Below are 17,861 nucleotides of genomic sequence, written 5' to 3'. Positions count from 1 at the left end.
CGGATCCTCATTCGTGAAACGGGTCGGGTTGGGTCAAAGCATAATGCAAATGTCATACTTATATGTGCAAATGTCATACTTATATGCTCAAATATAACACTAATGAAGAATACAATTTTTGTTACTTATAAGAGAAAAAGTAATACATTTTTCATAATAAGTAATGTTGACAAGTGCTCCTTACTTATAATGGCAAATATAATACTTTTGAAAAAAATGTAATATTTTTAAATCAAGATGTAAAAGTATTGTATTTTCCCTTAAAAGTATTACATTTACGCTTATAAGTAACAAAAATTTTATTCCTAATTAGTATTACATTTGAGCATATAAGTATGACATTTGTTCATATAAGTGTTACACTTGCATCTTGACCCGACCCGTCTCATGGTGAGATGGTCTCACATAAGTTTTTGCCTATTTTTAGACCAAATATTTAGACTATTGATTTTACAAGGTTGCAAACATTTATTTTAGTAATAATTATAATGAATTTTCTATATTATCTTGGATTCATATACTTTGAGTTAAATATTTAAATAAAAAAAGTCGACATTCAATTACCCAGGTATAAACTTCTCCTATATAATCTTGCATTGATATACTTTCAAATATTTATTTAAATATAAACATTGGGCATTAACACATTCGCGCAATGCGCGTATAAAACTAGTATATATAATAAGAGTCAATAATGTTAAACCCCTAACTGGAACAAAAAAAAATGTTGATGTAATAGTCTGCTATAACATATTGTACTTTGTGTTCTTATTGTTAACATATTGTACTTTATGTTCTTCTTATTGTGCAACCTCCAATTAAATTCCTAATATATCCTAATCATTTATAATTTTACCAAATTCTTTCCGTTAAATATAACGGAAGTTTAACATTAAATTCTTTAGGCAATTTGTTTCTTTATTGCAGTTTTCAAACAAATTGGCAATATTCTATAATACAATTCTGTATAGATTCCTAATATTGAAGTCTTAATAGGATTCTATAATACAATTTTGCATAGATTCCTAACTAAACCATTATTCTACCCAAAACAACAGTATATAAACTGTTGGGCGTCGGCAAGGTTGGCCGAGTTCAGCCCCTGCTCGATTCGAGACGGGGCGCTGTGGCTTACCATGGAGGGATGTGGTTAAATGGTATTAGTCCACCTACCTATCACCAATTGGTTTTAGGAAGGATATGGCAACCAGTTAGCCAAAGAACTCTGTAGTTAAGCGTGCTTGACTTCCGGCAGTCACGGGATGGGTGACCCCCTGGGAAGTAAGCATAGTGCAGCGCTGAGATCCATCAATTGGTATCAGAGCCGAGGTCACGGGTTCGAATCGATGGCGAGGCGAAAGCCGAGTCCAATCCCAGGTGAGATGTGGGCGTGTCTCAAGAGGGGATTGTTGGGCGCTTCGAATCGATGGCGAGGCGAAAGCCGAGTCCAATCCCAGGTGAGATGTGGGCGTGTCTCAAGAGGGGATTGTTGGGCGCATCAATTGGTATCAGAGCCGAGGTCACGGGTTCGAATCGATGGCGAGGCGAAAGCCGAGTCCAATCCCAGGTGAGATGTGGGCGTGTCTCAAGAGGGGATTGTTGGGCGCGTAGGCTAAGGACCGAGTCAGGCATGCTGCATAGCTGGGCATCCCAGGTGGGATGTGGGCGTGTCTCAAGAGGGGATTGTTGGGCGCGTAGTCTAAGGACCGAGTCAGGCATGCTGCATAGCTGGGCTTGGTGAAAACCACTCTCATTCTCACTGGTATTCACCCAAAATTAAGCATAACATATTCTGCAATACACCATCTACTTGACATTCTATAGGTATGATTGTTAAAATATTATCATGCTAATTCTATTATTTGTATTTGTACTTATAATGATTACAGTTTTTAAAAAAAAAAAATAAATCAATGATGGTATACTTATTAATTAGTATAACTTCAATATCGTTATGTAAATATGTCTATTATATAATCTGTTCATCTATACTTGTATCCTTGTATGTAATGTTGTGGTTCTCATTATATTCTTCTATAATCTACACATTTTAGTTACTCCTAACTCCCTAATCTATAGTTTTTGAATTTATGTTGTGGTTCTTATTATATTTCCCATGGCACAAGGATATTAGTCATGGCAAATGCAGTGAAGTTAATTGATATTGACACACAAACTGTGCGCTGAAGTTGTACAGTTCATGTCATTAAGGAAAACAAACCAAAAAACATTATTGGAACACCTGAAAAAAATTATATGCTCATCGTTCTTGAGGATGAAACTGTAAGTAAATAGTAAAAAATTTCGCCCTTTTATTATTATTGTTATTATTATTATTATTGTTATTGTTATTATTATTATTATTATTATTATTATTATTATTTTATTTTTATCATTATTAGTATTATTATTATTATTATGAAGATGCTCTCATTCACCACCAACATCATTGTAAATGCTATATCTAAATGCAAGAAACTCGGGTTCAATCAATAGTGTTTGATAATGATATTGGAACGTATGATATCACTTTACAAACCAACAAATGGTGCATCATTTCAAATGTCAGTGTCAGACCTATCCAGACGAATTATAAAGTACTTGATCACAAATACAATTACACATGAATTTTAAATGGTCGGACTGGTGTCCAAACAAGTGACAGTGATGACAGGCCATTTGCTCCCATATAAGTGGTTTATTTGTTTCTACTTACTTTAGTTGTAGTTTAGCTATTTACAATTTCGTTATGTTTTATTAAAATATATAAGCATCGAGACTATTTCTTTGATTTTTGTTAATTTAACATTTTTTTCTCTCTCATTATTATATGACTACTTTAACCAATTAAGAAACAATACACATTGGGCATTAGTTTAATCACGCAACGCGTGTGTGATAACTAGTGTTTGAATACAGCTCCACATAATAAGACGAATTCGATAACATCAAATTGTTGAGGTATATAAGGTAAATGTTTTTATCACTTATTATTACAGTTATACTTTTTAAAATGTATATGTTAATTCCACCAATATTTAACTTTCCCAAAATCAAATTCCCTCACCCTTAGAAATATTTAACTTTATCTGAAATTTTGTAGTAATAGCTAAATATAAAATAATGGGGGATTACCTTAATTTTGGCTTTATTCACAAACTAAATGAAAATACAGTTATACAAGAGTCAGGTTCCTAACAAGTCATATTAAAATTATAAAAATATTTTTAAAATTGAAGAACTTTGAAATAAGAGGCAAAGAACTGAAAAATAATGTTATGAAAGTGATTTTGATATAATATAGAGAATAAAATGTGAATTTTCTATTTTATCCCTCAAATTTTAAATATTTTTAAAATTTTCCGTCAAATTTAACGGTCAGGGACCAAATGCGCCACTTCGTTCATAACTGAGGGACTAAACTCGGATACGACCATAACTCAAGGACTGAGTCGTTACTTTGGGTATAGCTCAGGGACCAAAGATGTCATTTTCCCTCAAAATATTACATAAATATCATAATTTGATTGGTTTTGAAAAATATTAATGTAGTTTGATAAAGAAGAGCTAATTCTATTTTTGGTTCTAGATTTATAGGTGACATTCCACTTTTAGTCTTTTTTTTATCAGAACATCTCTTTTTGGTCCTAGTATTATTGTGGCACGACCATTTTTGGTCTTTCATCAACAAAATTGTTAAAATGTCATTAAATACAAGGACATTTCGATCATTTTAATACAAAGCGTGTTGACCCATTATATTTTTTATGCTTATCATTTTGAAAAAAATTCATAGTTGAATACCGTACTACCCTTATATTTAACGGAATTTAACAGGGCGTTTGGTTGGAGGGAATTTAAATTCCATTCCACTTAATTCCCACCTAATTCCGAAGGTAACTAAATTCTTTCATTTGGTTGGAGGGAATTGCAATTCCTTCATTTTCATGGAATTAGATTCCTAGCCCCCCCCCCCCTCCCCCCTTGGGATTTTAATTCCATGGATTTTAGGAATAAAAAAAATATACTCCTAAGACAAAATTACCATATCTTTTTTAACCTAAAATTGATGGCTGGCCTTCTCTTTTAGCTAATACCGTGCATTATCTTCGACAACTATCAACAAGAAAGCCGTTCCTGAGCAAACAATAATCATTCTAGGTCAACCTTAATCAAGTTTATGTTTTCTCAAAATTCTCAAATATTTTTTACAATATGCATGTTTAGTTCAAGAGATACGATATATGAGTAGTATTTGAATTTAATATGTTATAAATTTTGTGTACTTGTCGTTTAATAATATTAATATTAATAATAACAATGGCATTTTAGACTTTATACTACTTATTCCCTTTCAATTCTCATGTATACCAAAAATTGGAATTGAAATTCCTAATAATTTTATTCCCTCCACACTGGAATTTAAACTCTCACTTTATTCCTATGTTATTCTTTTCCTATTGAATTGCAATTCTTTTCCCACTTAATTCCTTCCCTCCAACCAAACGCCCTATAAACTGTTTTATTGATAGAAAACTAAAAATGGTCATGCCACAATAATACTAGGACCAAAGGAAGATGTTTTGGAAAAAAAGAAATAAAAGACTAAAAATAAATTATCACCTATAAATCTAGGATAAAAAATGGAATTTAGTCGACAAAGAATTTGAGAAATAAAAAGGAAATGACGAATCGACCAAGAAGAAAATAAATAAAGTTTAATTAAAAATTTTATAAAATTGTGACTTCATGTATTTCAAATTCCTTTTATTATTATTTTATTGGATTAATATTTGATGCACCACCGATGTATAGATACTATACACCGGCGGTGAATGAGAAGATGCCACATCATTTAAAAATAAATTAGTATTGACGGAGTCCTTCTTTGCAAAATAATTAAGAATTTATTTTATTAGGAACCTTTTTATTTCTTATTAACAAAATATATCTACTTTCCTAAACATATTAATTACTTTATTATTATCTATCTGATTTCCTAAACATTTTTATTAGATACATTATATATATATATATATATATATATATAAACGGAGATGCCATCGATACTAATAAATTAAGATAGAGACTAAAACCAATTTCAATAATCAAAAGTATATTGTATGGCTGCCAACGATGACAGTACCTTAGCGTCCATCATGGTGGAATATTTACAATTTTTTTTTTGAAAAATACAAGCAGTATAAATAATTTTTGAAGCCATCTATTAATTCTTTCAATTAACATGAATTATAGTGTGATGATGCAACATGAAACCAATATTTCGTAACTATAAATTGGCCACACTCCTCCCATCATCCTTCATCATATATTCATATCAAACAACATTGTACTACAACAACACACCAACACTTTCCCAAGAAATCAATAATAATGTAAAAATAACAATTAATCAAATATTGTGTAATACTCTAATAGTGACTAAAGTTGTAATTAAATTTAGGAGTTTATGAGTTTAAATAGATTTAGGATTTTAGATAGATATAAGAAATTAGATGACTTTTGTTAATTAAAATTAAAGAATTCTTAATTATCTACGCTTATAATAAGAGCCAATAATGTTAGACCATTAACTGGAACTAAAAAAATGTTGGTGTAATAGTTTGCTTTAACATATTGTACTTTGTGTTCTTCTTATTGTGCAACCTCCAATTAAATTCCTAATATATCCTAATCTTTTATAATTTTACCAAATTTTTCCGTTAAATATAACGGGAGTTTAACATTAAATTCTTTAGACAATTTGTTTCTTTATTGCAGTTTTCAAACAAATTGGCAATATCCTATAATACAATTCTATATAGATTCCTAACTTAAAATTAGCATATTGAAGTCTTAATAAGATTCTATAATACAATTTTGTATAGATTCCTAACTAAACCATTATTTTACCTAAAACAACAGTATATAAGCCCTTCTCCTTCTCACTGGTATTCACCCAAAACTAAACCTAACATATTCTACAACACACCATCTACTTGACATTCTATAGGTATGATTGTCAAAATATTATCATGCTAATTCTATTATTTGTATTTGTTCTATTATTTGTACTTATAATGATTATAGTTTTTTTTTTAAATCAATGATGGTATACTCATTAATTAGTATAACTTCAATATCATTATGTAAATATATCTATTGTATAATCTGTTCATCTATACTTGTATCATTGTATGTAATGTTTTGGTTCTCATTATATTCATCTATAATCTACACATTTTAGTTACTTCTAACTCCCTAATCTATGATTTTTGAATTTATGTTGTGGTTCCTATTATATTATTTCATAACATCCTTTATGAACATATTTTCCATGACACAAGGATATTAGTAATGACAAATGCAGTAAAGTTAATTGATATTGGCACACAAACTGTGGGTTGGAGTTATACAGTTCATGTCATTAAGAAAAACGAACCAAAAAACGCTATTGGAACACCTGAGAAAAAATATATGCTCATCGTACTTGAGGATGAAACAGTAAGTAAATTGTAAAATTTTTCTCCCTTTATTATTATTATTATTATTATTATTATTATTATTATTATTATTGTGAAGATTCTCTCATTCACCACCAACATCATTGTAAATGCTATATCTAAATGCAAGGAACTCGGGTTCAATCAATACTGTTTGATAATGACATTGGAATGTATGATATCACTTTACAAACCAACAAATGGTACATAATCTCAAATGTCATTGTCAAACCTGTCCGGACGAACTATAAAGTAATTGATCACAAATGCAATTACACATGGATTTTAAATGGTCTGACCGGTGTCCAAACAAGTGACAATGTTTTTATTAAAATATATAAGCATCGAGACTATTTCTTTGATTTTTATTAATTTAACATTTTTTTCTCTCATGACTATCTTAACCAAGTAAGGAACACTAATTTAAAAATAAGCATTGGGCATTGGTTTAATCGCGCAAAGCGCGTGGGATAACTAGTAAATATAATAAATTAGAAAGTCTATGCAATATAATTTCCATGGTTATGTTATTGAGGCGTGCAGTGTTATCATATAAATATACTATTTAATTCAATAAAATTATCATTGACTATTTGTTATTACTTATTAGGAAATTAGATGGCTTGGCTATGTTAGTTATTATTAGGAGACGTGAGTGTAATTAGTATATATATATATATATATATATATATATGTTTAGAAAATTAGATAGATAATAATTAAGTAATTAATATGTTTAGGAAAGTAGATATATTTTACTAATAAGAAATAAAAAATTTCCTAATAAAATAAAATTTAAGTATTTTGCAAAAAAAGGACCCGATCAATATTGAACTTTTTTTAAAATGATGTGTCATCTTCTCATTCACTGCCGGTGTATAGCATCTATACATCGGCGGTGCATCAAATATTAATCCTATTTTATTTATTTTTTTTTCTATATTTTGGTTTGACATACAAAAGTTTGAAAATAATATTTTTTTACTGTTTTTTTTTAATATTAATTACTGGATAATCTTTTATTATATTCCAAACTTAATATACAATTCTATTTAAGGTAAATGTTTTTATGATCCATTATTACAGTTTTTAAACGTATATGTTCATGTTGATTATAGTAATAGCATTAAATATGAAATAGAGAAATAAACAGCTCAATCATGATTTTTTTTTAAATATTCATCATTCTTTACATGGTAATTAATTCCCTATCACCAGAGACCATTATTTTATTTGTTTAAGGAAAAATATGACCAGGACTCATAATATTAACACTCGCAGATATTATGAATTGAATAGGTTATAAGTATTAGAAATTAGAAATAATAATATTATTTCCAATATACCTAAAAAATTTGGCGTTTTAGGATTAAGGTTTATTATTGTGTGTAGTGTTCAAACATTATATTTAGGAAACCTGTGAGTGGGTACTTCCCACAATTACATCTTCCACCAAATCTCTAGGACAATAGAACTCTAGGAAATTGAAATTCATATCTATTTTTAATTATGCAAAATAAATAATTCTTTGATTGAAATTTAAAAAAAAAAACTCGATTCAAGTAAAACAAGTGTTCTTTCAAAAATAAATAACCTTTTGATTGTACGAGAACAAAAAAAAATTGATCAGTAAAGTAAGATATGTATTTAAAAAAAAAAATTATATATGAGTACATATATAATGATGTTTGAAAAGATAAAGATATTGGGAATTTATTTTGTCTATTTGCATTCATCCTGTGAATCAAGCCAAAATTAATGCATAATTCCACTTAGCTTATTTAGATATTATTTCATATTAATAAAAATAGGATAATGCAGGTGTAATAATGAGTGATAAAACATTTACCATATGTAGCTCAATTTGGATATAAATAGTGCAAGAATTTATTAGTTGAAAACCACAAACATTTTTTTACGTTTTGTATTGAGTGAGTGAGATGGGAAATAGTAAGAATCGAAAGCTGCTGGCTCCTCTAGTCTGCTTTTCCCTTTGCATTTTGTTGGTGTTAATACACAACAGCAACACTGCAAATGCACAAGATCAGGGGCAACAGATTGGGTCTGGTTATAAGGTCATCTCCTCAGCGGTGGACGCCTCCGGCAAGTCGTTGACTGCCCAGCTTCAGGTGATCCAGAACTCTTCTGTTTTTGGACCTGACATTGTCAATCTCAGTCTTGTTGCTAGGTAATAATATAATTTTATTTTTTTGTTGTTATAATCAAAGGTTTAGTATATATTATGCTAAAAGCTATAGTTTGTAGCAAAGACTCAACTTTTATGTATGCTTTGGTAGTAATATAATTAAATGTTGCAGCATTGAGACAGCAGGTAGACTGAGAGTGAAGATCACAGATGCAGATAATGAGAGATGGGAAATCCCAGAAGATATCATTCCCCGCACAAGTACAATTGCAAATAATAATTCTTCCTCCCCATCTCCATCTCCATCTCCATCTCCATCTCCATCTCCATCCCCATCCCCATCCCCACCCCAATGCCCACCATGCCCATGCGCATGCGGCCAGCTCGCCCAGGCCCAGGTTTCAGCAAATAATTCTTCCAATTCCTCCTCCTCCCTATCCATCTCAGACCCAAACTCGGACTTGGTTTTCACCCTTTACAACACCGCTCCTTTCGGCTTCTCCGTCCAACGCAAGTCCTCAAATGACACCCTTTTTGATTCCTCTCCAGTGGTGGGTTCTAATGACACCTACTTGATCTTTAAGGATCAGTATCTACAGCTTTCGTCATCACTACCAGCCAACTCTTCGTCTCTGTATGGGCTGGGAGAGCATACGAAGACCACATTCAAGTTGCTGAGCCCTCAAACGCTCACCCTCTGGGCTGCTGATATTCCCAGCTCCAACCGCGATGTCAATCTCTACGGCTCCCACCCTTTTTACATGGACATCAGATCCCTCCCTCAACCCGGGGTCACCCATGGGGTGTTGCTGCTCAACAGCAATGGCATGGATGTTGTGTATAATGGCGATAGGATTACGTACAAGGTCATTGGTGGCATTCTTGATCTGTATTTCTTTGCGGGCCCTACGCCTGAATTGGTGATGGAGCAGTACACAGAGCTGATTGGCCGCCCTGCTCCTATGCCTTACTGGTCCTTTGGATTTCACCAGTCCCGCTATGGTTATGCCAATATTGATGACGTTGAAGGAGTGGTTGCTGGGTATAAAAACGCCTCAATACCCCTTGAGGTTATGTGGACAGATATTGATTACATGGATGCCTACAGGGCTTTCACTTTTCATCCTGTTAATTTCCCTCCGGAGAAGATGAAGGCATTCGTTGATAACCTTCATCAGAATGCTCAGAAATATGTGCTCATTTTGGATCCAGGGATTGCCATTAATGATTCATATCCCAGCTTCACAAGAGGCATGGAAGCTGATATCTACATCAAGCGTGATGGGGTTCCATATCAGGGACAAGTCTGGCCTGGAAATGTATACTTCCCTGACTTTATAAACCCAGCTGCTACTGCCTATTGGAGCAATGAAATCAAGATTTTCTGGGATGTTGCTCAATTCGACGGTCTTTGGGTGGACATGAATGAGATTGCCAACTTCATAACATCTCCTTCCAATGAATCCTCCAAGCTTGACAACCCTCCCTACAAGATCGGAAACAAGGCAATCAACGAGAGGACTGTCCCTGCATCAGCGCTTCATTTTGGCAACATTCCCGAGTATAATGTTCACAACCTCTACGGATTCCTCAATGAAAGGGCCACCAACTTGGGTTTGGCCAATGTTACTGTTAAAAGGCCTTTCGTGTTGGGGCGGTCTACCTTCGTGGGTGCTGGCAAGTACACTGCACACTGGAGTGGTGACAATGCTGCGAGCTGGGATGATTTGGGATTCAGTATTCCCGCCATCTTGAATTTTGGACTGTTTGGGATTCCTATGGGTGGAGTTGACATTTGTGGATTTTTTAGAAGCACAACAGAAGAGCTTTGCCAGAGATGGATCCAGGTAACATAATTACTCCTTAGCTTAATTGTATCTTCTGAATGAATGAATACATAACATATTGAATATTGTACCTAGGTAGGGGCATTCTATCCTTTTTCAAGAAACCATGGTGACAAGTCCAGCAACCGCCATGAACTATCTCTGGGAATCTGTTGCTGCATCAGCTAGGCAAGTGCTCGGCCTCCGCTATCGCCTCCTCCCATACTTTTACACATTGATGTACCAGGCACACACCCGTGGTGTCCCTATTGCAAGGCCGCTCTTCTTTTCCTTCCCTCAGGACATCAACACATACGAGGTTTACACCCAGTTTCTCCTAGGCCAGGGGGTGCTCATTTCACCCGCTCTCACTGAAGGTGCAGTTTCAGTGGAGGCCTATTTCCCATCTGGAACCTGGTATGATCTCTTCAACTACTCCACCTCTGTGGTGGCAGAATCGGGGAAGAATGTCACTCTTGATGCCCCTCGTGATAAGATAAACGTGCATCTCCGGGAAGGCCACATTCTGGCATTGCAGGGAGAGGCAATGACAACACAGGCAGCCCGCAACACTTCTTTCGAGCTGCTCGTGGCTCTCGGCACCACGGGTAACAGCTCTGGTCAAGTTTTCTTGGATGATGGAGAGGAAATTGAGATGGGCGGGGCAGGAGGGAGATGGAGCTTGGTGCATTTCCAAACCAGTGGAGTGGGAACCAATGTAACTCTCACATCAGAGGTCACAAATCCAGATTTTGCAGCAAACAGCACTTGGATCATAGAGAAAGTCACTGTTCTTGGAATGAATAGCAATAACAATAGTAGCAGCAACTCATCTGGTGTTCTGGAGATCACTGGTCTCAATCTACCTATAGGCAAAACTTTTACTTTGCCACTCACAACCCAATAGTAACACTCATCTCTATAAACATTATTATATTTCTTAGTTTTGCCTCTTCAGAACCAACCATTGTGCTTCTGATATGAGTCAATAACTTCTAATAAATAATGAAAATAAATTTTGATTTCAATTTATACGCGCTATTGCTATTCCCATGCATCTTTATTCTGTTTTATTGTTATTATTATTTTTATTACTTTATATGGGATTATGGGAAGATAGATCATCAGATCAGATGTGGTCTGATCTGCACTGAAAGAGGTAGCTGAGGAGATACAATTGAACCTACTCAGCTCCCACCACCATTAGAACTTCTGAAATCTGATTTTTGTCAAAACCAAAAGCTGTGTTCAAATAGTACTGGAAGTTTAATTATGAAGAATCTTAGGATTTTTCATCACAAAGTCTAAATACTAAATGCACATTATAATTTTATAATGTATATCTTACGGGCTGTCAATATAATTGTCCATTTTCCCGTCATGTTTTCCATCTAATATAATTTGTTCGTGTCCTATGGCTTCAGTGTTTGTACATTTTTCACTCCGATGGGTTTGTTTCCATGCAAATTTTATTTTTTATTTTCTGAAAGCAAACTATGAAATATCATTAGGTGACTTTATTCAATTTCCTCTACCTATAATCTTTACAAACTATAAATGACTCAACCTTTCACAACCATTGCTCATTTATTCAATTTCCTCTACCTATAATCTTTACAATCTTTTGAAACTATTTCTTATGTATTTTTGCCCCAGCTCTTTTAATATTACAATTTACAAACGAATCTATTTGTAGATTTCAAAATAAAAAAATTTTCAGTATCCACAATTATGAAATAATATGTTTTTACGCAATAACCCCTGTAGAGAGAAAAATTATGTATGCAATTATAAAGCATACTACAGGATCAAATCAATATCTATGTTACCAAGCTCCGAGATAGACTAAATATTTACAAATGTTGGGTTTAAATGCGCATGAAGCAATATTCTTTCCAAACAAGATAGATGCGCAACACTATACTACGATTATCTTAAAACGTCTACAACAACTTAATTATCCTTCGCGTAAGTGGTTTTGTATTTGTTAATTTTTTTTAAATTAGAAGAGAAAAAAATACTTCTCTAATAAGTTCAATCTAAACTTTGTGAAACACATTCCAAAAAGAGAGCAAATAGCATATCTAACTGGTAGAGTTATAGAGACACCAAAAGACATCAATGCGTGGCATCCTTATCAATGCATAGAGTTATTTCACGGTTTTTAAGGAGTTTTTGTAAGTGTGATTAGGAAAGAAAAAATGGGAGGAATTGAAAAAAAAACCAAATCTGATATAAAAATAAATAAATAAATAAATGGGTCAGGAGTGCCTAACGCGCCCGTTGTGCGCCATGTTTTAAAAAAAAACTCTTGCCCATTTACTGTACTATGAACTTTTGGTTGCAGATGATTTTCTACACTAGTTCTCTCACTCATGTCGGCTATATTTAAAAAAAAAGCTTTTTAAAAGTTCTTCATTTTTTGTTTTTCTCTCGCTAGTTTCGCGAGCCTTGTCTGCTAGGGTTTTGGTCTGAGCCGCCGTTTATCGCTGTTTTTTCTCTTTTTCTTCTCCGACGCCGATCATGGCTACTCCCATGCAACCGGATATCGCCAATATGTGTGCAAATCTGACTCTTGCTGATGTGGACGATGACGATGCTACCATGCAGATCCCGACTGACCAGGGGATTCATGCAGAGGAAGATGAATGTTATTACGCTGTTGGCCGGCTAGTTACGGAAAAGCCTGTTAGATTTGCGTTCTTTCACGATATTATGGCTGCGGTTTGGAGGCCGGCAATGGGTGTTAACATCACTGAACTTCAACACCGTAAGTATTTGTTCCGCTTCTATCATGAGAAGGAAATCACTCGTGTGATTAATGAAGGACCATGGACCTATGAACAAAATCTGCTGATTATAAAAAGGGTGCAACCAGGTGTGGATCCGGAAACCATACCCCTAACCCATGCTGATTTTTGGATCCAGATCCATTCCTTACCCCTTGGCTTCCGCTCGGAGGTGGTGGTGGCTGCTATAGGTTCGTTTTTGGGTACGGTGGTTCAGGTAGATGATCGTAACTTCGATGGCTCCATGCGATTGTTCTACCGGGTGCGGGTTGCTATTGATGTGTCGAGACCTCTAAAAAAACAGATGAAACTAAAAAAGGATGATGGAGATTGGGCATTCATAGACTTTCGTTACGAGAGGTTACCCACCTTCTGTTTTTTGTGTGGGGTGATTGGTCATGGCGATAAGTTTTGCCATAAAGCTTTGCAGGACCTTGATCTTGTTGCTGGTAAACCTTACGGTGCGTGGTTGAGGGCTGGGTCGAAACGGGGAGTACCCAATTTGGGCCAGCGTTGGATACCACCACAGGCTACCGCCGAGCGTAAAAAATGGAGGACGCCGGTGATGGAAACTGCTGCGGAATCGCAAGTCTATGAAAGTAAAGGGAAAGTGACGGAGACTGTATTTCCGGCAGGGACTATTGTTGAAAATCTGGAAGGTGAGTTGGAAAATACTGCTGGGCCAATTGTGGTTCTAAAAGAACAAAAACGACGCCGAACATATGGTATTGATAGTGATGTGCAGGGGGAAAATATGGCAATGTGAGACTTTCGGGTCAAAAACGGAGTGGAGGCGGGCTTGCTCCATTACGAGTCTTCTATCGTGGAATTGCCGAGGGCAATGCTCCATTATGAGTCTTCTATTGTGGAATTGCCGAGGGCTTGGCAACCAGTCCGCGATTCATGTTTTGACGGACCTTGTCCGTGATAAGAGGCCGGATGTAGTTTATTTAATGGAGACGTTTGTTGACAAAGCAAGAATGGAACGTATTAGAGTGCAAGTGGGGTTTGATAATCTTTTTGTTGTGGATGCTGTTGGGCATAGAGGAGGCTTGGCGCTTCTATGGTCAAAATCTGTTGATCTGGAAGTCACAGGCTATTCCCATAATCATATTGACACGAGGTTAGCGCTGGAAGAAGGAAGGCCATACTGGCGTTTCACTGGTTACTACGGTTTCCCGGAACGGAGTAGGAGGAGGGATGCATGGCATATGTTAAGTACGTTATCAACTCAAAGTAATCTCCCATGGATCATTATGGGAGATTATAATGATATTCTGCACCAGTTTGAGAAAAAAAGGGCGTCACCCTCACCCGGAGTGGTTAATTGCTGGATTTAGAGAAGCTGTTAATGACAGTGGTCTTCAGGATTTCCCCTTTGATGGTCACCAATACACCTGGGAAAATCAAGGGGCACTGATAACTGGATTGAGGAAAATCTAGACAGAATTCTCACCAATGATACATGGATGAATATGTTTGAGGGGGCTAAAGCAACATCTTTGATATGCCCTTATAGTGATCATCTTCCATTGTTGTTAACCCCAATTATTGTAACACGAGTGACCCGCCGCAGACGATTCTGTTTTGATAACTTATGGGTGCGGGAAGAGCGATGCAGCGAAATTATAACTCAAAGCTGGGACCGCACAGTTGGCTTAGATGTGTTGCATCGCCTCGAATGTATTGGGCACGATTTGAGCCACTGGGGCCGAACATATAACCGTGATATCCAAAAGAAAATCAATGAGTGTAAGACTCGAATGGAACATTTGAGGTGCCGCAATGATCCGGATGGCACACGGCAATATGCTTGTGTCCAGAAGGACTATCTCTTCCTTTTAGACCAACAACATGTGTTTTGGAAACAGTGCGCGAAGGAGCATTGGTATAAGGGGGTGACACGAACAGCAAATTTTTTCATAACTCAGTAAAAGAAAGAAGAAGGCGAAACAGAATAAGGAAGTTGAGAAATAGAGATGGGCATTGGGTTGAGGAGCCAAACGAAATTGGAGATGTTATGGTGCAATATTTTGATGAATTATTTGCTTCACAACAAGGAGATATGCACACTGTTTTGGATTGTATTACACCAAAGGTTACTACCCAGGAAAATGCTATGTTATTACAGCCAGTAACTTCAGAGGAGGTCCATAAGGCCGTTTTCCAGATGCATCCTGACAAGTCTCCGGGACCAGATGGTTTAGGGCCGGGTTTCTTTCAGCATTACTGGCATATTGTTGGTAGGGATGTTGTGGCGTTTTGTAGAAATTTTGTGCAGACAAATAGACTCCCCATGAAGGCAAATGACACTTTCATTGTTCTGATTCCGAAAAAACTGAACCCCGAGTCTATGACAGATTTGCGGCCGATAGCGCTATGTAATGTTCTGTACAAGATAGTCGCAAAGGTTTGTGCAAACAGATTTAAAGTTCTACTTGATGGCATTATTTCTGGAGCACAGAGTGCTTTTGTTCCGGGTCGTTTGATTAGTGACAATATAATGCTGGCCAATGAAGTTCACCATTACTTGAAACGTAAGACTCAGGGGCGAGAGGGTATGGCTGCCTTGAAAGTTGATATGAGTAAGGCTTACGATCGGGTTGAATGGAAATTCTTGGAGGCTGTTCTGTTAAAGATGGGGTTTGCTCGTAAATGGGTAGACATCCTTCTGGAGACTGTTTCTTCTGTTCGATATCATATCTTACATGAACAGCAATAGCTAGGACCGATTGTTCCGCAGCGGGGCCTACGTCAGGGTGACCCGTTATCGCCTTATTTATTTTTAGTGGTGGCAGAAGGGCTAAGTGCATTGATTGATAGACACATGAGACAGGGGATTCTGCATGGAATAACGGTTGCACGAGGGGCACCGAGTATCTCACATTTATTATTCGCAGACGACTGTTTTCTGTTTTTTTTAGAGCTAATGCACAAGAAAGTATGCAAATGAAGTTGATTCTTGATTTATATTCTGCGGCCTCGGGACAGAAAATTAATTATGACAAATCTGCCATCTGTTTTAGCTCTAACGTGGGGGAGCCGGTTCGTGAAGAGGTGATACATACATTGGGACTTGAAAGGTGATTATACTGTTAAATCTTGCTATAAGCGCCAACTGGGAGTGGTTCAAGATGACCGCCCGTGGGGAAAAATTTGGAATATTTCTGTGCCACCAAAGGTTAAATCCTTTTGTTGGCAGCTGGCATCATCTTTTTTGCCTACCCGAGATGCTCTTATAAGGAAACATGTTGATTGTTCTCTGATTTGTCACATGTGCAGGACGGAAGATGAGAGTGCATTACACCTATTTGCACAGTGCCATGAAGCAAGAAGAGCGTATGATGTTGTTGGTTTATCTGTGCCGCATGCTATTGGTAATGTGTTTACTGACTGGTTTTTTAGTTGTTTTGATGCCCTTACTGATGAAATGATACCAAAATTTATTATGATATGTTGGGGTATTTGGTCCAGTCGAAATGCATGTGTGTGGAATGGCGAGAATTTTGATCTCCTCTTGATGGCACGCCAAGCTCTATTATTTCTGGATAATTGGCTTGCTGTTGTGGACTCTAGTACTATGCCTACACCTACGTCATCTGCAATTCGGTGGGAACCTCCACATTATGGGAGGTTGAAGCTAAATACTGATGCTGCTCTAGATGGTAACAATGGTATTATGGGCTTTGGATGGGTGTTGAGGGATCATAATGGCATATTTCTGGCTGCAAAGAATATGTGCATGCATGGCTTATATGGAGTGAAGGAGGCTGAAGCAACTAGTATGAGAGAAGCTCTGAGCTGGTTGAAGGATACGGGGATGGGGGACGTTGACGTGGAAACAGACTCTCAACTAGTTTTTAAAGCTATTTTTAGTCCTACTTTTAATTCTGCTTTTGGTTTAATAATAGGGGATATAAAGGAATTAGCATCCTCATTAGGTGGTGTTGATTTTCGTTTTGTGAAGCGATCTGCGAATCGTGCCGCCCACATTGTTGCTAGGGAGGCCGTTTCTGAGTCAGGTTGCGGGGAGTGGTTCGATAACCCTCATATTTTTCTTGGTGATTGCCTCGTTGATGATTTAATGAACTAAGTTTTTATTCTCAAAAAAATAAAACCTTGAAATATCCATTGATAATATAATGTTGCTCTATCATGGAGGCAATAATTTTATTTTAGAGTCTAATTGTTTAAACTTTTGTGTTAGTTTCAACTCTGTTTCTTTAGACCTTTCATATGTAGGTTTAATTGTTAAGCAATGTCATCTTATTGCTAGTGACATTGAATTGAGAACGTGTCTGGTCGTATGTCAGGAAATTAACAAATCAAGTGGTTTATGAGTTAGCTCAGACAATTGATTTTACGTCTGTCCTTGGGTTGTGGAATTCTTCCCCAACTTAGTTGTATTTCGCATCTTCTTGATTAATGCATTTGTTCTTTTACCCTTAAAAAACATGTTATATTGTGATAAAAATGGCGCAATTCTAAACACCAAACAAAATCATGATAACCAATATGATCGAAAAGGAATGCAATCATCATTTGTATAAATGTTTACAAATTACAATCAGGACCGGTCCAAACATTTCAGAGGCTT

General features: G+C 36.0%; 1 protein-coding gene and 1 pseudogene across 1 annotated transcript; both read left to right on the top strand.

The window, feature by feature from the left end:
• The first annotated feature begins 8,443 nt into the window (after window positions 1-8,443).
• Window positions 8,444-11,382, top strand: LOC116020239 (annotated as a pseudogene).
• A 4,831-nt stretch (window positions 11,383-16,213) lies between these two features.
• LOC116020238 lies at window positions 16,214-17,357 on the top strand. The gene is made up of 2 exons (XM_031260723.1): window positions 16,214-16,347; window positions 16,547-17,357. Exons 1-2 carry the CDS (start codon window positions 16,214-16,216, stop codon window positions 17,355-17,357), a joined length of 945 nt encoding a protein of 314 aa, XP_031116583.1.
• The last annotated feature ends 504 nt before the right edge of the window (window positions 17,358-17,861 follow it).

This window comes from Ipomoea triloba, chromosome 5 (genome assembly GCF_003576645.1).
Source record: "Ipomoea triloba cultivar NCNSP0323 chromosome 5, ASM357664v1".
Classification (NCBI taxonomy): Eukaryota; Viridiplantae; Streptophyta; class Magnoliopsida; order Solanales; family Convolvulaceae; genus Ipomoea; species Ipomoea triloba.
This window is presented reverse-complemented; position numbering and strand designations above follow the sequence as displayed.